The sequence below is a fragment of the Littorina saxatilis genome, linkage group LG17, assembly GCF_037325665.1.
Source record: "Littorina saxatilis isolate snail1 linkage group LG17, US_GU_Lsax_2.0, whole genome shotgun sequence".
Classification (NCBI taxonomy): Eukaryota; Metazoa; Mollusca; class Gastropoda; order Littorinimorpha; family Littorinidae; genus Littorina; species Littorina saxatilis.
Window position 1 is genome coordinate 34,155,259 of NC_090261.1, and position 25,639 is coordinate 34,180,897.

Sequence of the window (25,639 nt, forward strand, 5' to 3'; positions counted from 1 at the left end):
AAAGTCAAACTAAAACCGAAAGTTTAACGTCCCAAGTTCCAAGGATAGATCTCTTCAAGTCAAGCTTAGCCTATTCTAGTAGCGTCCTGTGGAATTCTCTCCCGGAGTCCCAATGAGTCTCAATACTTTCAAAAAACACCTTTCACTGTATTTAATGTTAAATTACGAAAAATCACACTGATGGAAGACTTCGTTTAGTTATATTTTCATTTGTCCAAAGCATCAGTGTTCATTATATATCCACACAAAAACACTCAAAGCTTCAATAACACATTTACTCATGCATGTGTATTCAGCATTGTTTTCACTACGTTACATATATTTGTGTATAATATGTAATATGTAAATATTCATATGTTGTTGTTTTTCTCTACCTTTTTTTCTACGTGAATATCCGTGTAAACATGTGATTAGATTATTCCCCTCTCTGGGCGAGGGATGGTTGAAAAAAAAGCTCGTTGTATTGCTTATGACACAACCCTCGAAAAATAAAATTTGATTTGATTTGATCTCTCTCTCTCCGAGTCTCCACCTCATCAGCACCTATTGAGCCACCCTCTCTCTCTCTCTCTCTCTCTCTCTCTCTCTCTCTCTCTCTCTCTCTCTCTCTCTCTCTCTCTCAGGGCTGGTTGAAAAGAAGCTCGTTTATATTGCTTATGCCACAACCCTCGTAAAATAAAATTTGATTTGATTTGATTTGATTTGATCTCAGAAGCGGACGTAACTCTTCGTGGATAACAAAAACAAGTGGTCAAAGGGAGGTAACTACACAATATGAGTGCCCTCTGGCGGGGATTCCCTTACCTGATACAACGCCATCTTGAGGAAACCACAACATGACACATTGAGAAGGAATCCCCCGAACCACTCGACTGTGAAAGTTCAGGTAAATGTGACCTCGGGTCATGTTTTTCTTTTTTACCCTCTCTGGTTAAGATCAGTGATCGCTTTCCGTGTACATCGTCTTTGTTTCCTTCATTGGAATTGTATGGAAAGGTGTTAGGGCGTTGATTATCTGGACAACTTCCAACTCCTTTTTTGGCTGGCGTAAGAAATGTGAAGCATGCCTCATGGCCGACTGTGTTGTGGTGTTTGTGTTGCCCGCCTGAGGGCTTGCCTCTTTTGTTTGTGAACTTTAACTTGTCAGTGACGTCGAACTATTCGCTGAGTATAAGCCGTTCTTTCTCTGGAATGTAACATTCTGTAACTTTTATCAGTTTATTTTTAGATCGGACATACCTGTGGCCCATGATGATTGATGCCACTTGTGTTGATATCATTCAATTTACCGGTAGTTGCTTCTGTCATGAGCAGTTGAGGGCGTGAATTTTCAATTCAAATCAAGTGGTTGTTTGCTTTATGTCAGTGAAAACTTAAATTTACCTGGATAACACCTGTTAAGTGTAATTTGTGTGTACAGGTAACTATAATTTTTAAGTATAAACTAATGATAAATGTAGCCTCGGAAATATCACATTATCAGATCTGAAATTTAAGAAAAGTAACTATGTGGTTTTGTAAAGGCCCACTGAGGCTAACACAAACTCCACAATTAGCATGAATCGTTCATATGGATGCTAATTACTGAGTAACTGAGTCATTTATTAAAAATACAATGGTGTGCAGGTTGAAGTTTTCAATTTTTTATCAGTGTCAACGGTCAAGGAGGTAAACTGTCTGCTGAATTACTCACAGCACAGGTAAAAGTAAAACCGATGATGTAATTGTAATCTTGATCAAGGAAGAGATTTGTGAAAATGAAATGTGTCTTGGTTGTTTACTTCATTCCAAGCCTTTAACTTTCCCAAAGGAAGTCAAATGTGATCAATAATCCAATATAGTTTAGAGACCAAGGGTATGGAGGATGGTGGCAAGAGAAGTGAAGGGGGGCGATGTATACACTAATTTACTAGTGACTAATACTAGTGAGTAATACAGTGCCGTGTACCGAGGTACCGCGCAAACGTTTAGCTCAGGCACTGTCAGTGTCATGGCTGACGCGCCTCAGTTCTAACTTCTATTATATTGCAGAACGCTGCACCATCATAATCATTCAAGAAAACTGCACCGCGCTGTTCTGGCCATCTGTCCAACTTTCGTCCTCACCTTCAAGGCAGACTTTTAGTTTTATGAAGAGGTGCAAGTTACACCGACCCTAGCGGCTAAGGCAAAGCCAAATGCTCGTTTCAAAGCTAATCACAAATCTTAACCATGACATTACAACCATTTTACATTTAACATCCCGCACAGTCCTTGGCACAAACCGGAAACCATATTATTATTAGACAGTGAACTCTGAGAGTGAGACGTTCGCAAGAACCCAGTCCTCTACGGGAGAAGAAGAAGTGAACACAATAAGTAAGGACAGGTCAACCTCCAAGACGAAAGTACTATAAAGTAGACAATGGTTCAAATAAATGTAGCCATGCAAATTGTAATCAATTGTAAAGGAACAGGTTTGTTACGAACATGTAATATTAAACCATGAGGCATGACAATTGAGATGGGCAGCAGCGCAGAAGGATAACTGTATTTCCAGGCGCTTGAAGTAACTCTCAGAACAGCTTTACCTGTGTAGTTTATTGACACACATGTTTTAAATTTTAAATATAAGGCAACAAAAAAAAATAGGTCTGTTTACCGAAACATAGGCCAAAAAAATAGGGTCGGTAGGTCGGGGTTTTTTTTTTTTTTTTTTTTTTTTTTCCCCAAAAACCATATTTTTACGTTATTTTGCAAAAAAAACAAAAGATTTTTTTTTTTCCCCCCCAAATGCCAAAAAAAAGTCTAGGGTCGCGCGAAAAAAATAGGGTCGGTCGGGTTACCGTAAACAGACTATTTTTTGGGGGGCCTAACTTTGAAATATTGTTTGCAGACAGTGCCATCTTTCGATCAAGTCTTTGTTGAACTTCAACAAATTTGACAATGGACTGGGAGCCGCAGCGTACAAACGCTCCCCCCATGGACTGGGAAGCACAGCGTCCAAGTGCCCCCTCCACCCCCACAAGCGTCTCCAGCCATTCCACCAGTGGCACCGGTTCTTCAAAGGAGAAGATCCCAACTTTCAAACCTCTTAATCCCAGTCCTACTGTCACTGCACTGTCAAAAATTCCTAATGAAGAACTTTTTCGCAAGGTGAGTGTGTGCAATTATTCTATTTTTCCTTTTGTGTCATGTGTGTGTCACTGTGTGTATTAACTATTACTATTACTATTAGTGAGACTGAGAGAGAAAGACAGAGCGTGTACCTTCGTGTGTGTCTGTTTCTGTGTTAGTTTGTTGTTGTTTTTTTTTAATAAATTTAACATGATGCGGGAGGTACCACTGTAGCATGAGGTGGATAGTACATGTATGTATTAATAAAATATGCCATCGATAAAGTATGAATAAAATAAAGATGTAAGAGTTTTTGGTTTTCCTCCTGACCCTAGGCCTTTTTTGGACCATTCAAACAACAAAAAACAAAAAGAATTGAACCTTGATTTGAGACAACAGAAGGGAGGCTACTCTTCTCTGACATGTAGGGGATACATCTCGCACGAGCTAAAGCAGTAAAGGACACTTACGTCTGGATGGAAATTCAAGTCCAAAGATGGTGCCATATTGTATGCTTTGGCGATCATGGACACACATGCTAAATTAAATTACATATTCTTACTCCGAATCACATAAAGCATTGACGCAGTCTGAGATGCTAAGGTCTGAAAATCGCTACCCGTCTAAAAACTTTACAGGGAAGCAACCCCACCACAAAAAAAGTGTAAACGGATGCGTTGGTAAGGATGCCAGACCATGGGCGTTACCTCCCCTTGGTGTGTACTACGTCACTACCGCTCCCTGACACGTGGTAAATCTTACGACTTTTTCAGCTCAGAGGAGGAGGTCATGATATTTTTCGCTCTCGTGGCCGGTTTGCCTTGCTCTTATTTGCTCGGTTCCCTCCGGCTACTACCCGTCTTATTCGCCTTCTGCTTCATTAGTTGGTGAGCTCTTTCCGTTTTGTCATGTTTTCGACAGGAATTTTGTCTTGGCTACTGAGTCTTTGTTCATTCTTTGGACTTGTACTTTTCAGTAGCATTTTCGTTTGGCCGCCATTTTGGTTTCACCTTGACTGATAACTTTTTGGTGCGCGGCTCTTGTCTAAGCCTATATCTTTGGTGTTTTCTTCTTTTCCACCTGTTCGGGTTGTCTTTCTGACGACTCTTACTTTATTGTAATTTCTGTGCCTTTTTCTGTCCCGGCTGAACTTATAGTTTTTTGGGCAGTTAAGCTTTTTGCATAGCTTATTTTGCTGTAGCATTGTTTTTGCCGCCATCTTTGATGTGTCAGTCTGGCTGACAGTGTCAAAGCTAGCGTGGTGCATTCACGGAGGCTAGGGTAAGGGTTTTTCCTAGCCCTAGTCTTCTTTTCAGAAGTTACTGAATTGTTTGTGGTTTCAGACGCAGTTGTTTACCATGTCTCTTGCATTCTCAGTGGTTTGCAAATGAACTTAGCGCCCATTTTGGGACTTTGTTCGTTTGTCCTCTACGTCACCTCCCGAGTCCTGTGCTCTGGTGGCGTATTGTTTGGTTCTTTCATTCCAGATACCCTGCCGTTGAAGACACTCGCTCTTTGGCGTCGCTGTGGTTGCCATCGGCTACGTTCCAGGGTAGATCTCCTGGGTGCTTCGCCTTCGGCCTCTGTGGCTGGCCTGTCGGGTATGTAGAACTGGTCCATCAGCCCTCGTGAGGCTACCGGACATTCCCTGCTGGGAAACAGTTCCTTGGTGCAGGATCACAACCCGCATTTCCTGCCCTATCTCTCCCAATTCACAGTGCGGGGCAAAGGTAGCAGCCGTTTACGGAGTATCTCCTCCCCTTTCAGGGTCGAGCAGATACGTTGACTGGCATACACTGTCTCCCACTTTTGTGCGCGGGGTGGGTATGCATGTCTCCTCGGAGACACGGTCATCCGTTTACGGCAGCTGCGCTTCCGATTTTTACCGGAAGCATCGGTCCTACCGCGCAAGTACACGTAGAGGTCTTGACTGGAGTTGACCGAGGACTGGCCTACGGGCGTTCGGGCTTCCGGCCTCAGTCCGTGCAACATTCGCTTCCGCATTGCTTGGCTTCGTCTGTTGCACTTCCGGTTCCACCCGGATACTCTGTTTCTCTTCCTGACGCTTCCTCTCTGAGGTCGGTGAGTGGGGAACAGCGGCAGCCGTTTACGGCAGCTGCGTTTCCGGTTGTTACCGGAAGCATTCTGCCCCGTTCCTCATCAGTGGCTACGCACACATGGTGAGGTTCGGGGCAAAGGCAGCAGCCGTTTACGGCAGCTGCGCTTCCGGTTTACCGGAAGCATAGGTCCACCAGAGCGAGCATCCGCCGTGGTCTCTTCTGGTTAGGATCCTCTCACTGACGGTTACGTAGGTGCGTCTGGGTTTTGGGAACAACGGCTGGCCTACAGGCACCCAGGCTTTTAGCCTCAGCCTGTGCAATAGCCATTCCACCTGTTTGCGGTTTCGGCTTTTGCATTCTCTGTTCTGGTGGCTTCGGACTTCGACAATTCTTACCTTCATCCTCATTCTAGGCATGAGATGAGGCAGGACGATTTCCGTTTAGGTGGGGTTTCCGTCTTTCGGTTATCCTGTTCACCCTTCTGCCACAAGCAACTGGACTACGGTCTTTGTCCGTCTGCCTCCGAGTTTGACTGTCTTTCTTTGGCAGCAGACGCGTTCTGGTTTTTCGTCCAAACTTAGGCTGTGCTTGAGTTGGCTGCGGAAGTAACATCCAGATATTTTCCTGAGGGTGCATTGTCTTCGGAGGCTTCCGCTTCGGTTGCCCCGTTGGTTATGGATGATTTCCGGGTCGAGGAGTCATCCTCTGTGGCATGCCACCTCTCTCAGGTTTCGGCTAGCCCTCTCCTTCCGGCAGAGGGTTAGCTAATGTTCTGGTTTCTTTGCTGTTAGCTCTCAGCCCAGCACATGAATCGTCAGCTGAATCTTTTGTTCCTTACGTTTACCTACGTTCTGTGAGGAGTTCGGAACAATGGCTGGCCTACGTGCATCACGGCTTTCAGCCTTAGCCTGTGCAATAGTCGTCCTGCCTTCAGCGGTGCTTATTGCACTCTCGGTCCCTGTGACTTCGGATTTTGACTCTTCCTCTCTTCACCCTCATTCTAGGCATGAGGTGAGTCCGGACGACTTTCGTTTGGTCGGGTTTCCGTCTCCCGGTCACCCTTCTCCCATAGGCAACTATGACTACGGCTTTGCCCGTCGGTCTCCGAGTCTGACCCTCAGCTTTTCAGAGGTAGACAGACGCGTTCTGGTTTTTCGGCCAAACTCAGGGAGGCACTGTTTTGGTGGCGGAAGTAACTTCCAGATTTTTCCTGAGAACACTCTTCTCGGGAGTGTTATAACAGGTTGGCTTCCCGGTTTCCGGTTATGCCCACCAGCTGTTTTTGTTTTCTGTTTTGGTTTCTGATACGTATTCAATTACCTACAAGCAGACTGACCTTTGGGCACTATGGCTTTCAGCCATTTTGTTTATGGTCACCAGTCACACCAGGCTTTGGCCTCCGTGATTTCCTCACTTCCGGTTGCCTTTGCACAACCGGAAGTCGCTGCTTCCTCTACTATTTCCATCTGCTTTCGCATGGACTGGTAGAGGATAACGGGCGGTCAGTTGGGTTTTTTGGAGGGTCCTGCTGTCGGGTGGTTCTGGTTTCCAGTTCATCCCACCATCCCTTTTTGAGGGCAGCAAGACTGCTGGTTACGGCACCCTTCTCAAGCATACTCGACGGGTAACGACGTCGAAGATCACAGCCATTTCTTTCTTTGGTGTTTTCTGTCACAACCCAGGAGCACATGGATTTCTTGTCTTGGTTCGACAAGGACCCAAACGCAACTCTCGTGCGACTTCTGTCTTGTGTGTGGCGCACGTTAAATGTAAAAGCAGCACCGCCCTGATATCACCCTTCGTGGTGGACGCCCCGGCGAAACGTTGTTCAAGAACTTTTTTTTATTCAAGAATATTCTAGAATGTTCTAGAATGTTCTAGAATTTTTCAACTGGCATTATTCTAGAATTTTTTGGCTTGTAGAATATTCTAGAATATCGAACAAAATTCAAGAACAGCAACAATGTTCTAGAATATTTTTTTTCAAGAATGATCTTATTCAAGAACATTCTTCTTCAAAGTTCAAGAACTGTGATCCCTTATTTTTAAAACACTTTTAATTTAATTTTGTGTTCTCCACTTATAGTTTTGGTTGTGTTTGCTACACATTCGAATTATGCTACAAAATAAAGCCAAACAAACACTTGGTTCATTCTTCAAATGTTATATTGTCACAAAGAAGTGAAATAGATGACAAGTCGATCTTGGGCTAACAATGTTCACAAGCAGAATGTGTCTTCAACATTTGTCATCACTTTTCTGAACTACTGGAACTGCATGGATGCGGTACCGCTTCTCCAGGAAAGGTCACTGTCACCAGCATCCCTTGTTGGATGATTCCCTTGGCCAACTTCACTGTCAGTCTGTGGCAGAGCATGGTGGATTTGATTCAAAAGAAGGCTCAGTATCAGCTTGAAGCTTTGCAACATTGTGTCCTGTAAAGCCTGAAACACAATGCCTACAGTTTACAAACAAGAAGAGCAAACGCTCGATCGAGTCACTTTCGCAGTTCTGAATATTATATGAGGCATCAGATGGACAGGAAGAAATTGCTATTCACAACACAATGAGTCACGTTCACATAAAATTTGAGCCCGGTCACTTTTATAGTTTCCGAGAAAAGCCCAACGTTAAGTTGTGTGTTGCCGAACAGAAAAGGCTAGTTATCTCCCTTGTTTTTCTGATAACGTTCGTAAAAGGCTACAGATGTAAATACTTTGATGTAAAGAATAATCCTACAAAGTTTCAATCACATCCGATGAACTTTGTCAAAGATATAAAATGTCTAATTTTTCCTTTGACGCTGACCTGTGACCTTGAAAAAGGTCAAAGGTCAACGAAACCATCGTTAAAGTGTAGAGGTCATTGGAGGTCACGACTAAACAAAATATGAGCCCGATCGCTTTGATAGTTTCCGAGAAAAGTCCAACGTTAAGGTGGTGTCTACGGACGGCCGGCCGGACAGACTAACACTGACCGATTACATAGAGTCACTTTTTCTCAAGTGACTCAAAAATCATTCATTCAAAAACTTGGAAAAAGGAACAAAAATGAAGAGTTAAATGTCCACAGTTTGTTCTTTTTGGTATGTAAATATGGTATAGTATTGATGAAAACACATTTTCATCTGAAATAAGCCATTTTTCTCTGAGACGTTTTGCCCATTAATTGATTTAATTCATTCACTGGCTGATTAATTACTTCCACAGTTCGTTGACAGGACTCTTACCTTTTCCTCCAGTGATATTTTATTTATGATGTGCTTCATGGTACTTCCAGTGAGAATTCATCCAGATATCTTCTTCACCCCTCTTTCCTGGACCTAGTAAATAAGAAACAAAAAAAGGTTTTAACAAAGGATAAACTCAAACATCAGACATTCCAAAGATCATCATCATAACTAGAGTGAATGTGAACAGAAAACTTACAAACGTATTGCTTGTCATTAATGTCATTCAATCAATCAATCAAACCAATTTTGATGCAATGGTTAATGTTACCTTTTTACATAAATGTACATAATTCTATCAATACACTTTCGGAATATTTGTTATAATCGTCATTGTTGTAAATACCCACAGGCATGTTTACAATTTGAAGCACTTTTTTCAATTTCATTTTCAGAAACCTGTTTTCAATTTTGACCAAACCAGTCAGTTTGCTAGCGGCAAATTTATACCAAATCTGTGAGTTCCAAACCTCAAACAAATTCAGCAGAAGTTACAGTCTATAATTTATACTTTGAAACCAACAGGTTTCGTTTATTCTGTCCAACAGTGCCAGCAGAACGCAAATCACGGCAGACTTTCTGTTTGCAAACAGACGACACAATGACACACTGACACAGAAAGGCGGCCGTTAAACCCAACAATCAAATCATCACATGATTAAACAGTACTTTTGCTTAAAATGTAGTTAAGTTTTATACATCTGCCATTTCTCATGTGTCAGATCGAAGAAGAAACTTTTAAAATTGAAGGCTGGTTTCGATTTCACAGTCACACAGTGACACACATGTTTACATCTGTACCACTACCACGTGTTGAATAAAACAAGCAAAAACAAAACATACTTACTGAGTTCATGGAAATGATGCATGGATCAATGTTGTTTTGCTTTGATGCAAAAGTGCTTCAACAAAGACAACAGAGAAAAGGTTTCTAGCTGCAGCAGTTCGTTCAAAAGAGTCCCCTTTCCTCATGGTGTATTTACAGAGCGTCGCCATTTTGCTTTTAAGGGAAGTAACTCCGGTGGACAAACTCTGGCACCGGAAGCTAAGAAACCAGGCGCCAAATTCTTTGGAAGCACGTTGTTAGAACTGAGAAAGATTTTGTAATCTCCATTTATCTGAAAAAATGGCATGCCACCGATTTGTCAACTTGTTAGGCATGAAGAAATGCTGTATTCTTCATCCCAAACAAGAGTTTGAACTTGGAGGTGCCAGACACAAAAATGACAGATGAGTGAAACTGAAAGCACCATGGGTGAAACTAAGAGCAGCGATCTCACTTGAGTGGCACTGGCAACAAGCTGTATCCTGATTTTCTCAGGAAAAACAAAGGTAGGTGTTTTATAAAAATTCTTTTAAGTTTTATGTTTGATATTGTTGTTTGTTTTAGGTGACATATAGATATATATCTAGGATCTAGGTTTAGGTTTTTATTTTTTATTTTGTTTACAATAAGTGAATAACAATTAAATGCTTTCTCTCTTGTTTGCAAGATTTTAAGTGAAATCAGTTGAGTTAGACCTGTAGGATTTGTTTATTTTGAACTATCATTTGTTTTGGTAGGATTGCATGACTTTTTTGTCTGACAGTGATACTAATAGTCAAGTGTCAATCAGCAAGCCGGCACTAAATTGTTTTTATTTTTTTCAAATAATTGTCTTCTGAGTATTAGCTAGTCAATTACAAGACTTTACAGGAGACTGGGTTTGGTCAGGAACATATATTTATACTTATAGAAATTCCTGCATGAACAAAGATGATTACTATTAGTATTATTTGTAAATAGTTCAGTATTTACCCCTTATTAGTAAATATAAATATATATTCAAACTTGAGCATTTATAATTATATATATAATGGTTGTTCTAATTTGATCACTTCTCATTTTTACAGATGCTGCATCAAAAGGCAACAAGCTGCAAACCATTAACCCATCAACATCTTGTCAGAGAGTGCATCAATTAGTCTTTTCAAGAGCTTGAAGAGGTGCTCAAGCCTGAGTCAAGGCCATGGGAATAGTGATGCAAGAAGAGATTTACTCAGGTAATTAAGTGAAGGCAATCAACATTTATTGATTTAAACCTTTGTCACAACAAAATTTGGGATAATTAAATGAAAGCACAAAACATGATGAATGAATTATTCCTAAACTGAAGAAAAAAATGGCTTGGAATCGCAACAAAAAGTCTCTTTGAAAATTAAATTAGTTAAATACTGTAATTTCTTTCATTCCTGGCCCGTTGCATGTCAGTCCCCAAAAACTCTCTGGATGGCATTTCTGGAAATGAAGCTAACTAAAGCTATCATTTAGTTGTTTCAATACTTTTATGAATGGTGACTTATTTGATAAAAACATTGACATGGCACCCTTGATTTGACAAAATTCACAAAACATTTTTCGATTTTGTAACCATCATTTCTTGAACAGTTAATGTTCTCCGCATCCAGGCGACTGATACATACATTTGGTGTGGATAGAATCTGCATGAAGAATACTTCGTAACTGTATTGTTTATTTTGTAGTCATTTTAAAACGGAACAAAATACATAGTAATAAAAGTATCCAGAACAGGAATTTTGCATTTGGACACCTTGACAGATTCCTGACCATATTGTTGACTCTTTAAGCATGATGAAAAAAAGCACCACAAAGAAACATTTAGACTTTTAAAATTGTATTTTCATTGCACTTTACAGGGCATCCGCAACCTGCAAAGCATCGGCTCCAGTATTCAGACTGCACCCGGTGTGACCAGTGGAAAGGTTCTTCGCCAAATGAATAACCATCACCGATTTATCATCCTTCGAGTAGTTAAATTACATGTGATAAAGTATTGAATGAAATCTTGTTTTGTCTGCTGTATCAAGTATTGATGGAGGAAAAAATCACTTAAAATATTCTTGTTCTGTTATTAGTCATTAGATAATTGTACTATCATTCTGATTTGTATGAAGAATATATTCTTAATGGATTTATTCTTAAATGCCAGCACAGAATATTCCAAGATCATTCTGAAAATTGTGTTGAGAGTATACTAGAAGTAGAACTTCAACCTAGTTTTGAATATTCTAGAATACTTAAGACATGTTCAAGAATATACTTTAAGTTAACAGGATTCAAGAATATTCCAGAAAAATGTTAAGATTCAAGAATTCTCATTTAATCTTTATGAATAATTCAAGAAACTTCTTGAATATAAATTCATGAATATTCCTGAACTTTTTTGAATTATTCTAGAATAGTGTTAAGAATATTCTAGAATAATGTTAAGAATATTCTAGAATAATGTTAGGAATATTCTAGAATAATGTTAGTGTCATTCTAGAATATTGTTAGGAATATTCTAGAATATTGTCAGGAATATTCTAGAATAATGTTAGGAATATTCTTCAAGTAGGCAAGAATATTCTAGAATTATTCAAGTCCTTTTTCAAGAATATTCCTTACCAAAACATCGAAATATTCTAGTTAAAATTCAAGAATTCTCATTTAATCTTTATGAATAATTCAAGAACCTTCTAGAATATATATTCATGAATATTCATGAATGTTTCTTGAATGGTTCTAGAATTGTTCTTGACCGTTTCGCCGGGGGCGTTAAGCAAACAAACAAACGCAACTCTCGTTCATTGTGAGGAGATCGGTCACGCTTTTCTGGAGCTGACTTCTACCTCCCAGGCCCTTTCGGGCCCCACTCCATCCCAAGGTGTCGCATACAATGGCATGATTTTCTTACGGTCACCTGGAGAGGTTGTCCTACTCAGCACCGAGTGGACAACCTTATGCACTGATCGTTCCAGGGCATTGGCATTTCCTTTCCAATAGAAAGGGGGGGGGGTGGCGCAGCCTGTCTTTCCCCTTGTCTCGGCTCGGGTCCATTAATTCAGGACTGGGGTCTCTTCCTTGGCCGTTTTACGGTCCAGGAGATTGGACGAAGTGCTGGGCACAACTTACTGGCGCTCTGACGATGTCTTTTTCAACTTTTGCCTGAGAGACATCGCGACTGTCCGGCAGGATGGTTCTCGGTCCCTTCCTGCCTTGGTGGCAGCGGGCCAGTTCCTGTCTGGGACTTAAGAGTGAGTTAGATTTTTCTTTCCCACCGCCTTGTTGAAGCTATCTGCTATATCATATGTGATTCAGAGTAAGAATGTGTAATTTAATCGAACATTTTACCCGAATCACATAGTTTATGCCCTCCCACCAACCCCGCTTATGGTTTTTAGTTTCTTTAAAAGCCGTATGATTTACCACGTGTCAGGGAGCGGTAGTGACGTAGTACACACCAAGGGGAGGTAACGCCCATGGTCTGGCGTCCTTACCAACGCATCCGTTTACACTTTTTTGTGGTGGGGTTGCTTCCCTGTAAAGTTTTTAGACGGGTAGCGATTTTCAGACCTTAGCATCTCAGACTGCGTCAATGCTATATGTGATTCGGGTAAGTATATTAATCAAATGAAAATTTACTTTTAAAATTTTCGAATTACAGACCTACCTTAGTAGTAGTTCTTACCCTAACTTTTTTGGGCCTTGTCACTGGAAACAAACAACAAATTTTGGGGCCTAACTATTGAGACACTTCTGACATTTTTTCAGACGTCATTTTTACTCTCTATATATATTGCAGGGACCCAATGAGCTCCTAAACATTCTGCGTCGAGTGGAGGCCGACTACAAAAGCCTTCTCTCTGAGCACAGCAACGTAATCAAGGATGTCAACAGGCGCTTCCAAATTTTCGTCCTGGAAACCAGGGGCCTGAAAGATATCAACCAGAAACTGCAAGACGACAACCAGGAACTGCGTGACCTCTGCTGCTTCCTTGACGACGACCGTCAGCGAAGCAGGAAACTGGCGCGCGAGTGGCAGCGTTTCGGGCGTTACACGGCGAGTGTGATGCACAGCGAAGTGGCCGCTTATCAGGAGAAGCTACACCAACTGGAGGAGCGTCAGGCAGAACTGCTCTCAGACAACATGGAGCTGAAGGAACTGTGCTTGTTCCTGGACCATGAGCGAGCCCAGGTGAGCTGTAATATTAATAATAATAAATCACTTTTCTATAGCGCAAGTCCCGAATTCACAGCTCCAATTGCTTTACAATTCAAATAAACACACACACACACACACGCGATATAATACAAATCATGACATTAGAAAATACAAGCAGTGCTTTTACTTTTAGAATACATAGGCTCATAGCTGTGTATGTGTTTTCGGAATACAGTGAAATCCCTCATTTAAGAGTCATCAGGACGCCCTCCCTTTTAAGACCCTGTTGTTGTTTTTATAGATTTTCTGTCTATAACATCTGTAAATTTACCCCCATTTTAAGACTCCCTCCTTTTAAAGACCTGGTTTGTCAGGTTTTGTTAGGGTCTTAAAGGGGAGGTTTCACTGTACATGTGTCTTATTTGTGCTGTCCAAGATGATGGTGGTGGTAAGCATACATTTTTGCGCATTGTGCTGCAAAGTGAGAGCTTCCTTTTACCTGAAGTTGAACTAGTTTAATTAGATGTTAATAATGCAAAGTATAATTTTATCTTCAGCTGTTCCCATCTTCGCGAGCAGTAAAACTAGTATCATTTTCTTGATGTGATCAAAAGAACATGTGTGTTTTTTGTAGAGTGTTGGGAGGGGTGGTGTGTTAAAATACCTGCCATTTCATTTATTATGAACGAACTCTAATTCTTTGGGAAAACCTTGCAATATTAGTAAAACTTAAAAGTCTGTGTTGTATGTAAACTTCCCTTTTTACATTTAGTCAAGTTTTGACTAAATGTTTTAACATAGAGGGGGAATCGAGACAAGGGTCGTGGTGTGTGTGTGTGTGTGTCTGTCTGTGCGTGTGTGTGTGTAGAGCAATTCAGACCAAACTACTGGACCGATCTTTATGAAATTTGACATGAGAGTTCCTGGGAATGATATCCCCGGATATTTTTTTCGAAAAATACTTTTGATGACGTCATATCCGGCTTTTTATAAAAGTTGAGGCGGCACTGTCACACCCTCATTTTTCAATCAAATTGATTGACATTTTTGTAAAGCAATCTTTGACGAAGGCCGGACTTCGGTATTGCATTTCAGCTTGGTGGCTTAAAAATTAATTTATGACTTTGGTCATTAAAAATCTGAAAATTGTAATAAAACCTTTTTTTATATAAAACGATCCAAATTTACGTTCATCTTATTCTCCATCATTTCCTGATTCCAAAAACATATACATATGTTATATTTGGATTAAAAACAAGCTCTGAAAATTAAAAATATAATAAGTATGATCAAAATTAAATTTCCGAAATCGATTTAAAAACAATTTCATCTTATTTTTTGTCGGTTCCTGATTCCAAAAACATATAGATATGATATGTTTGGATTAAAAACACGCTCAGAAAGTTAAAACAAAGAGAGGTACAGAAAAGCGTGCTGTGCAGCACAGCGAAACCACTACCGCGCTGAACATGCTCGTCAGTTTCACTCCGTTATGCACAAGCGGCGGACTGCGGTCATTGTGAAAAGATGCAGTGCATTCAGTTTCATTCTGTGAGTTCCACAGCTTGACTAAATGTAGTAATTTCGCCTTACGCGACTTGTTGTGTATTATTCTTGAACAAATATAATCTGTCAAAAGAGCAATCTATGCTTTAAGAACAAGTATTAGAGCTGTATGCCAGACAGAGATTCAATTTCATCAGTGTGTTTTGTCCTCATTTGCCAGATGAATGGTGACAGAGATGATGGGGATGGCAGCAGTAATGGTACTATGCCAGGCCACGAGGAGATGGGTCAGTCTCATGCGGATAGTGATGGACAGACCACTCCAACCCCTACCCCCACTCCCTTGCAACAGGGAAATGGTAAGAGTTGCAGAAGAATTTTTTTTAAATGAAAATAATAAACTTAAAAAATTATAAAAAATTTGATTTAAAAATTCAAGTGATAAATGGCTGAAGTGAGATAAAAAAAAAAATGTTTTAAAGAAAAGCCACCGGTAGAATTACAAAGGGTGCAAAGTGAAATATTACTGCTATGTTTTGTACTAACTATAAATATGTCAAGCAAAAGTGTTTCTAGATAGGTTTTGAAACAAGTCTAGTTATTATTAGTCTACTTTGCTGTTGCCTGCTTCTTCTTCAGCGTTCCAGAATTTTCTGGTTACATGTGAGCTCTTTGCCCATTTGGGTTCCCCAAACTATACTCTGAGAGCATAGTCAGCTTCACTCCGCTTTTGTTGAGTAGGCATGCTGGGTATTTTCGTGTTTTCATAACCCACCGAACTCCGACATGGATTACAGGATCTTTTCCGTGCACACTTGGTCTTGTGCTTGCGTGTACACACGAAGGGGGTTAAGTCACTAGTAGGTCTGCACATAAGTTGACCTGGGAGATCGGAAAAATCTCCACTCTTAAGCCACCAATCGGCAGCGACCGGGATTCGAACTCACGACCTCCCGATTAGGAGGCCGACGTCTTACCACCACGCCACTGCGCCTGTCGCTGTTGCCTGCAAATCAAATGTATAATTGTCTCCCCTAGGCTGACATGGTCAAACAGAAGAGTGGGAAAACTAATCTGCTGTGTGTGTGTGTGTGTGCGTGTCGGGAAGGTTCGTTGCGATAGAATACAGAATACAGAATACAGTATTTATTGAGCCAAGTGACATTAAAAAAACATTTAAAGCACAAGGAATTTAGCGTAGTGTTGGTAAAATCACGCACACACACACACCCATACACACACTGACACACACACACACACGCCCACACAATCACTGACATACACACCAACACACACACGCCCACACTACAGCAGTCACGATCACACCATCACACGCAGGGCAGACATGAGGTAAAACAAATGACAATCATCTATTAAAAGAAAAGGTACAAAGAGTGGTCTAAGATGCTGGAGGAAGGGTCTACACAGAATACAATTTTATAATCTAATGCATAGTTAGAACTAGCCCATCCCCTCCACCCACCCACTCATGAATGACTAAAATAATGCAGCTAAAAATATAGAGAAAAAAAATAAAAATCACGCATCAAAGTCCCACTTAACCCCACCCCCCTCCCCACCACCACCACCACCACCACCTAACACTGAGTCACAGGATGTGGTGAGCTCACCGCCAGCAGGATCACCGACTGCGAAGCTGCCCAACTGAGGGATGGGATGCGTTAAGGGAGGAAACAGCTTGGGGGAAGAAAGAGGTCTGGAGACGTCGAGTGCGTGCCCCTAGGGATCGGAATCGACGACCTGAGGGCAGGCGCTCGAAGAGGGGATGGCCAGGGTGGGACTCGTCAGCCACAATTTTCTGGGCTCTGGACAGCATGCGCTTGGCATAGAGGGATGCTAGGGAGGGCAGCTCACAGCCGACGATCCTGCTAGCAGTGCGCACCACACGCTCCAGCTTGTTCTTGAGCAGCTGGGAGGTGTTGCCGTACCACACTGTGATGGAGAATGTCAAGATGCTCTCCACCACGGCCCTGTAGAACTGGACCAGGATGACCTGGCTGAGGCGGAACTTCTTGAGCTGGCGCAGGAAGTAGAGGCGTTGCCGCGCTCGCTTGACGATGGCGTCAACGTTATCATCCCAGCACAGGTCGTTGGAGATGGTGGTGCCTAAGAACTTGAAAAAGTCCACCATCTCGATGGGATCGCCGTTGATGATCAGTGGAGCCACAGGGCCTTTTTTCCTGCGAAAGTCCACCACCATCTCCTTGGTCTTGGTGGCGTTCAGCAGGAGATTGTTGTTGTCGCACCACGACACCAGACAGTCGACCTCCTGGCGGTACACGGTCTCATCACCGCCGGTGATGAGACCTTCGGCTGTGGTGTCGTCAGCGAACTTCACCAGCTGAACTGAGTCATGAGAGGCGACGCAGTCGTTGGTGAAGAGGCAGTAGAGCAGCGGTGAGAGGACGCACCCCTGGGGTGCTCCAGTGCTCAGGACCAGCGTCTTGGAGAGGAGGCCGTTGACCTTGACTGTCTGGGGGCGCTGAAGGAGGAAGTCAAGGAGCCACAGGCAGAGGGAAGGGGCAAGGTCAAAGAGGAGGAGCTTGTCATAGAGTTTTTGGGGGATAATGGTGTTAAAGGCCGAGGAGTAGTCCACAAAGAGGAGGCGGGCATAGGAGTTGGGGGTCTCGAGGTGCTGGAGGATGAAGTGGAGGGCAACGGCGACAGCGTCGTCCACAGACCGGTTGGCCTGGTAGGCGACCTGGAGGGGATCGAGCCTACCGCTGATGACGGACTGGAGGTGCTTGAGGACCAGGCGCTCAAGCACTTTCATCACCAGGGAGGTAAGGGCCACCGGTCTGTAGTCGTTCATGGCCGACGCTGTGGGCTTCTTGGGGACGGGGATGATGGTTGAGGCCTTGAAGCAGTGGGGAACAGTACAGAGCTGGAGGGAGGAGTTAAAGAGGTCAGTGAGAACAGGTGTCAGCTGATCCCCACAATGCCGTAGGGTAGGGCCTGAGACGCCGTCTGGGCCAGCCGCTTTCCTGCTTTTCTGTTTGCGGAGAAGCAGCCGGACATCCCGCTCACGGACAGTGAAGGGGGGAGGCAGGGGGGACGACGGGTCGGGGAATGACGCCGTCACAGGGGTGTGGTTGTCGCGGTCAAAACGAGCGTAAAACTCGTTAAGTTTGTCAGGGAGGGTGGGGTCGTCGGCTACTGGGGGGCTCTTCTTCTTGTAGTTCGTGACCGCCTGGAGCCCGTGCCACACAGCACGAGAGTTGCCGGACTGGAATTGCTCCTCCAGTTTGCACTTGTAGTCCCACCTCGCCTTACGCATCTCCCGCTGGATGCTACAGTAACAAGTTTGATCAAGCTTATGTTTCTTTCACACATTTTATTGTGCTTTGCTAAAATAGAGAGAAAAGGAATCTGGCCCATTCGCAAAAGATTTAAACAGTTGCTTTTTCTTTTTAAGTAGGATTCCTTCTTTGCAGCACACTTCAATAAATATATTTGAGGCAAGAAATGAAGATCCCTATGATGTAGGCTTAGACTACTAAGTTCTGAATTAATTATTGTTTGGTTTCAGAAGCATCTGCTGCATATGTGCGACAGCTTGAACTCAAGATTCAGCGACTAGAGGAAGAGAAAAAACAACTTGCACAGGTGAGAACAAATTATTTTCTAAATTTATCAAATAACCAAAGTTTGAAATTCTAAATTTATGTTATAGCTGATAGGGAAAAGTAATTTTTGAAAATGTTATTAACAGTATTAGCTTTGTAGGTGATTTGTTGACATAATTTTTTGTCAAATGTGTGGTACATTGCATGTTTCTGACAAATTATTGGTGAAGATAGTTGTTTTAGTTGAGCATCTGCAAATTGTAATATGATTTTTTTTTTTTATGGACACATTATTTTTGGGGTAAAAGGAATGGCATAACAGTTGTTAATGCTTGCTAAGAAAGGAATATTGTCGCACGTAAGCTAAGGGAGATCTTGTCTATACTGGAAAACTTGACGCATGACAGACTTAAATGTATCTTTCTGCCGTAACAGAGGGTGGAGCGAAACGGAGCGGATGGCTACCACCCAGCAGATCAGGATGGAACAGGGCGTCGTTTGGACACCAATCTTGATCAGGTGTGTGTACTTTCCTGTCTGCTGATTTTGTAAATCATTGTTTTCTTGAACATAATTATTTTTTTGAGCTAGAGGAAAGATAATTTGTTTCTGATTCATATTACCGTTAACAAAGGTGAGTCGTATAAGTATTTGCTTTTTTTGTTCTTTGTGGTTTTTAAAATCTATTTTTCATTTGCTTACCAATATCTCGGTTATGCATGTAACTTGAAAGTAAGCATTTTGGTCTCTGACATGCGGCTCTTTTTTGTCATACTCCAGTGTAATGCCTTTAGTCTGTCCAAAAATGGCAGTCTTGTCATTTTAAAAAGTCAGTGTATAGCTATCTATATATATTATACGGCTTGTGTCTGTGTGTGTGTGTGTTCGCGATGCACGGCCAAAGTTCTCGATGGATCTGCTTCAAATTTGGTGGGCATATTCAGGTAGACCCCGGACACAACCTGGTCGATGAGAATTTTCAACACGTGCTCTCAGCGCTGAACCGATTTTGGTTTTTCTGTTCATCTTCCCAGATCCATTCCCAGTAACTCTTCCTTATCTTCTCCAGTGTTTTGCGTTTATCTCCCTTCCTTCGTGTGGCGTCAATCCATATTCCCGTTACTATTTTTAGAAGGTCACTGTCCACAACGCTCAATCCATATTCCCGTTACTATTTTTAGAAGGTCACTGTCCACAACGCTCCTTATATTCTCCAGTGTTTTGCGCGTTTATCTCCCTTCCTTCGTGTGGCGTCAATCGCGTACGGTGCGCCACTGACCCGGCAAAGCCAGCGTACGGTGCGCCACCGCCGGGTATTCGGCTCTACTTCTTCCCGGCGAAGCCGGCTACCCGGCGAAGCGGGTATTCATCTAGTATATATATATATATGCTTGTTCATAGTTTGCACTTCTTCCTCTCTGTGTAAGTCTGTTGTACATGTATATATATCTTTTGTTCTTTGTGTCTTTTTATGAGCAAAAGTGTATGCACATTTTTTGGAAGTAAACGGGAAAAAAATGTTGTACAGTACTGCATGAAAATAAGTGTACTTGCATCCTTTGTTTAAAGCCTGGGCATGCTAGCGATAGTCGGCAAGGAAGTGGTCCTTCTGGTCATGGCAGGACAACACCTTCGTTTTCCATGAACAAACCAGAGGCCGTGGTGCATGCGATGAAGGTTTGTTTTCCTGTGTAAATTGATGAGAATGTAATTGTGTGTACAGTGAGCATGTTCTTGCTTGTTGAACTATATCTATGAATGGCAAAAATGTTAGCTTGAAAGGAGTATGCTCCTCTCTGCAACATTTTTGTGTGCATCTCTTTTTATTTTGATACTCCAGTAGCAAGAAGTGTACTTGTGCCTAGCATGTACTTGTGTGTAAGATAGATTTTTAAACCATATTTTCTCTCTTCCCTTCTTCTGCCTGCAAAGCAGCTGGAGCCCAAATATTGGTCTTCTGATCGCCTTGCTATGACAATCAAGGATATTTGCACGACTTTGTAACATCAATTGCATAAGTGACGCATGGTTGCAGCATGTTACTGTTTTTGTTGTGTTGCTTTAGTTTAATTGAGTAAATGCTGGGCATTTTTTTCGAATGAAGCACTTTGATTATATATGGAGTATTGTAGAGCTTTGCATGTTAAACTTTGCAGGTGTTGCAAGTCCATGAGCAGTTGGAACGTCCACGGGACCCTGTTGGAACAGAGGACCTGGGAGATCCTGAAAAAGCAATTGTCAGGGAGATGTGTAATGTGAGTAGTATGTGTGTACATGCATTAGATATTCCTGTGTGTGTTTGAGCGAGTCCCTTGCATTCATGCGTGCGGTGTGTGTGTGTTTGAGCGAGTCCCTTGCATGCATGTGTGCGTGTATGGTAGCAGACTGTTGATGTGCTTGTGAATGTGATGAATTGACTGATATAATTGACTGTATGTTGTTGTCCAAAATGCCAACATCTAACCCCATCACAGTTCTTGACCATTGAGTGTTTTCATTGCCAGGTGGTGTGGCGCAAACTGGGCGACGTGGGTGAATACCCACCCCACACCGCAACAGGCGATACATATGCTGCCGCTGTGCCTGCCCCGGCAACAGTACAACCCTTCAGACCCCAGTCAGCAGCAGGGAATCCTGTCGTCCTCGCCGGACCAACAAGACTCCAGCCGCCTTCTCACAGCCTTCCTACTTCACCCACGGAGCCGGGTCACCACTCTGCACGCGGAAATTTCCGTCCAGCCACTGCACATGCTGGCTCCCCTGGTGATGAATCAGGGCCCAGCAGCTTGGGGTCGTTGAGTGGGGGGTACACTAACGAGCGTCGAAGTCAGCTGCCGGTGGGGCAACGTCCGGGTGCTGCCCCGCCCTCTGTTCACGTTCCAGGAGGGAGGGAGGGGTATGGCCACGGGGGAGGGGGTGGAGGGTACGGTCATGGAGGAGGGGGAAGGGACCACGGGCCTGTGCAAGTAGGGGGAGGTAGAGACAATTTCCCAGTCCCAGGGGGGAGAGACTTTCCAGGAGGAGGAGGGGGTGGAGGCAGAGAGAACTTTCCGGGACAGAAAGGGAGCAGGGCTCATCAAGGGCCCGTGTTCGCTCAGCCAGCTATTCCAGCTTCCAGTCAGGCAACAGAACGTCCCAGACATACACAGCCACCACCGTACTCCTCTGCCAAAGGCAACGTAGTGCCAAGCTCTCGCTCAGCTCCCAATCCAAATCCTCCGCTGTATCACCCTTCACAGCAGCTGCCACAACCCCATCATCAAGCCCCACCACCCTCATCCAGACCCTCACAGCAACCTCCCCCACCTCGTTACCAGCAAAGAACCCACCCCTTCCACGGCAACCAAGGTCAGCCTGCGCCTTCTCAAGGTCAGCCGTTCCCTCGGTCAGCGTCGTCCTCGGCAACATACTACGTCAGTCACCCAACATCTCAGGCCAAGAGTCCTTCAGCGCCTGTTCTGCCATCTCACCCTCACCCTGCGCCTACGTCGTCAGTGCCTGGGGTGTCTTACCTGTACTCTCAGCGGGGACCGGGAGGGGGTATGGCACAGCCTCCACTGTTTCGATCGTATCCTGGGGGTGGGGATGACCAGGGGCCAAGGTCGGGGCCAGATCAAGGTCGCGGCGAGTGGAAACAGACTTACTTGGACGAGTGATCGGTGGTGCATTTTTGCTGTGTGTTGTATGATACATTGCTTGCATATTGGTACTTTGTGTGTGTTAGTGCTTTAAGTTTAGATCGTCTGTCTGCTGAAAGACTTACTTTGATGAGAAATCAGTGTATGAATCTACGATACATTGTTGGCTTATTTGTACTTTGAGTCTGTTACTATACGTGCTTTAATTTAGATTCGCTGTTGAAAGACTTGGCTTAATTCATCAGGTAAAACCTGGCGTGGTCAAGCCCTGGGTTGATCTAATACCTTCATCAGCGCAAATCTTCATTCTCTTGCTTGTAAGATCTGCAATGTTCTGTATATTTCTCACTGCTTTTTGAAGTACGTTTCATAATTTTGATTTAGTTTTTGCATGATTTTGTTGTGTCAGCTGTAGCATTAGGTTCTTGGGCATTGTTCTTTGCAAGACGTTTGTTCTCAGATTTGTTTGCTACATTCGGTTTTCATTGAAATCCTTGAAATGGGAAGATTTGCCATGCAGTTTGTTACTTTGTTTGAGTCTGTTGAACAAACTGTATGTATTTGAAAGTTGTTGAACAAAGTTTTTATCACCGAGTTGTGAAGAAACATTTACCTAGTCTTGCAGAAGTATGGATAATTGTAACTTGCCTATTCCACAAAACATCCCTGCATTTTCAGAACATGTCTTGTTATTGGCCTCTGTTCAGAATTATCTGTTTGTATCAAGTATGCTTCGTTGCTATTTATAAAGGCAGTTGTCTCCCATTGTTCTGCTTGCAAAGGTTTGTGTGCTAGACTTTTTTGCAACCAATACTTTGTTCTCATATATACATATTTTACAATTTTCGACTTTTTGCATGTACTGATGTTTGCTTTTACTTTCGTGGAGGCAATTTTCTCCAGAGCGAAGAGTAAAACATATTTGTGCAAGTGTGGGTGGTTTTTTTTCTTCTTGTGGGGGGGTGTTGAGCAAGTTAAAATATGCAAATGCTGTCAATTTGCCTTTGTTAGACAGATGGAGATAAACCAAACCAAAGGGAAGAATTTTGTCTTTTCAGAGAAATATGTTTTTCTCTTCTTTTCGTTTTTGAAGGGAACTCGAATCATTCACTGTTGTTCAGGAGTTAGATCTCAGTCAGAACTTCAATGAGTGTAAACGCTAAATGACATCTCTGTCTGTATACTCTGTCCCTTAATGCAGCTGGAAGTGCTTCATCTAGAACAGCTTGTAGGTGTTTCTTGTTTCTTTTGTGTTATTGTATTTTATTTCTGTGATTTCCTTGATGATTGTTGTTTTCATGTCTGCTAACAGGTAGGCATGGATGAAGTAAACATACTGTTATTGTTATACTTGCCAACACCATGCAAATGTTCAAATCAGATTGTAATTCAATCAAGATAGGGCCCCGTGCGGGTTAGGGGGAGTCCCATATTGGTTAGGACGAGAAAGAATTTACCCGATGCTCCCCAGCATGTCCTAAGAGGCGACTAACGGATTCTGTTTCTCCTTTTACCCTTGTTAAGTGTTTCTTGTATAGAATATAGTCAATGTTTGTAAAGATTTTAGTCAAGCAGTATGTAAGAAATGTTGTCCTTTGTACTGGAAACTTGCATTCTCCCAGTAAGGTAATACATTGTACTACGTTGCAAGCCCCTGGAGCAAATTTTTGATTAGTGCTTTTGTGAACAAGAAACACTTGACAAGTGGCTCTATCCCATCACCCCCCTTCCCTCCGTCGCGATATAACCTTGAACGGTTGAAAACGACGTTAAACACCAAATAACGAAAGAAAGAAAGAAAGAAAATCAAGATAGGTTAAGAATGTAACAGATTGTGTGATTGGTCAGAATAACGGTTATCAATCCTCAATGAACACCAGAAATTCTACTCATTGGTCACCTGCTGGCGAAGCGCATTGATTCACGCTCAAATTGTCTCGGTTAGCCTCGAGGGTCATATACAAGTAAGAGATGTATATATTAGGCCCACAAAAAAACAGAGACCGAAAGTTATGCGAAGTGATGACGTGGATTGCTTGACGTAAGTTGATGCATGAATTCTTTCGGGCTACATCAGTCAATTCTAAGCATCGCTTTTGGGTTGGAAAGAAAATTGTTTTGAGTTTGCCGTCTAGAGACCAGTCCAAAAAGAAAAGGGAAATGTATGTGAAAAAGAAAAGGGAAATGTATGTGAAAAAAACACCCCAGGAGCAGAGTGGTAAGATAGGAATACAAAAACAAAATTCTTGGGACTTGACCCTTGAATGTAAGTGAACTGAAAGTAGTATGTGAGAAGAACAGCACCAATTCAGTCTGTTTGCAACCACATCAAAGCAGGAAAGAGATCGTCATCAGATTGAATTACAATAACATTGACAGGTTTCCTTTTGAAACTTCTCGGTTGTCATCATGTTTTGACGTCAGGCTTCAATGATGCTTTGATCGATCCACGATGACAACCTCGAAGTTTCAAATGGAAGTCCGTCAATGTACAATTCTGTTTAAATTCCTGAATGCAGGTTTGCCTTGTATCTTTCAGTGAATAGACTGGAGATAGGTTTGGTTTACTGAATTTCAGTTGACATTGATATTTCAGTGTTAGATAAAGGGGGAGGGTGTGTGTGTGTGTATGTTTGTGTTTGCTTTCAAAATCTGTTTCAGTTACACCAAAATGGTTAGTCTTTTAGTGTTGAAGTCCAGGAGCTCAGAAGATCAAACAAATTGTGAAAAATACTGCCTACTACATGTACTTCTAAGTGATGGGCATTTTTTGTGCCTCTATTGTTCATCTGTTTTTATGTTTACTTATTTATATATTCTTGATTTTTAAGTTGGTTTGTTTCTCATCTAGAAGTAAAATTAGTACTTTACATGCATTTGATTAAATACAACCTAAATGAAGTAAAATAACGTCGGAGGTCTTGTAAATCTCTGTTCGTTGTCAAAACTATCAATATAATTTACGTTTACATTTAGTCAAGTTTAGTTCATTTTTGAGTTGTATTTATTTAGTTGGTACAAGGAAACCACTGAATGAATATACAGGAAACTGGGCAGCTATAGATTATCTTTTTCCTGGAGGAACACAGTATAATTATATATATATAATATATTCACGCCCCTGAGGAAGGCCTGGCAACAGGTCGAAAATTTGGGCTGCCACTTGACATTCTTTGTTTGGCTTTTCTTTTCCTTGATTTTGTTATATATATATATATATATATATATATATATATATATATATATATATATATATACATCATTATATTTATGGACAATATTTATGAAAGTAATGTCAACTCTCTAACTGCTGACTGTATGAGCTCAAGAGCAAAGCCTTATGGGATAAGTGTTATGGTCCCCCTTATACTATGCATTCATGAATTGTGTTGATTCTTCAGGTTACACATTGAAAATCATACTTTTTAAAGAATCAAATCATGATTTAGAAAAATAAATTGTTGATGAATCTGGTTGTTTCAGGAATGTGCATTAAAGTATTGTATCAATCTTGACTGTGCGTTTCATTTATATTGGC

The 25,639-nt window shown here is 42.2% G+C and overlaps 1 protein-coding gene and 1 long non-coding RNA gene across 3 annotated transcripts; one reads left to right on the plus strand and one right to left on the minus strand.

Moving 5' to 3' along the window:
* Nucleotides 1-789: 789 nt before the first annotated feature.
* On the plus strand, nt 790-25,616 carry LOC138952066 (coiled-coil domain-containing protein 85A-like). Of its 2 annotated transcripts, XM_070323637.1 has the most exons (9): nt 790-886; nt 2,876-3,135; nt 13,011-13,403; nt 15,097-15,235; nt 18,427-18,503; nt 18,899-18,982; nt 20,033-20,140; nt 20,620-20,718; nt 20,968-25,616. In XM_070323637.1, the coding sequence occupies exons 2-9, from the start codon at nt 2,926-2,928 to the stop codon at nt 22,117-22,119; spliced, it is 2,262 nt and encodes a 753-aa protein (XP_070179738.1). In that variant the 5' UTR covers nt 790-886; nt 2,876-2,925; the 3' UTR covers nt 22,120-25,616. The 2 variants fall into 2 exon arrangements, with proteins under 2 accessions (XP_070179738.1, XP_070179739.1); XM_070323638.1 differs by lacking the exon at nt 20,033-20,140.
* Nucleotides 7,305-9,602, minus strand: LOC138952868 (uncharacterized). Its single transcript, XR_011451444.1, has 3 exons — nt 9,233-9,602; nt 8,386-8,478; nt 7,305-7,600 (listed from the first exon to the last, which is right to left on the minus strand). It is a non-coding gene; the product is annotated as an uncharacterized lncRNA (long non-coding RNA).
* Nucleotides 25,617-25,639: the final 23 nt, after the last annotated feature.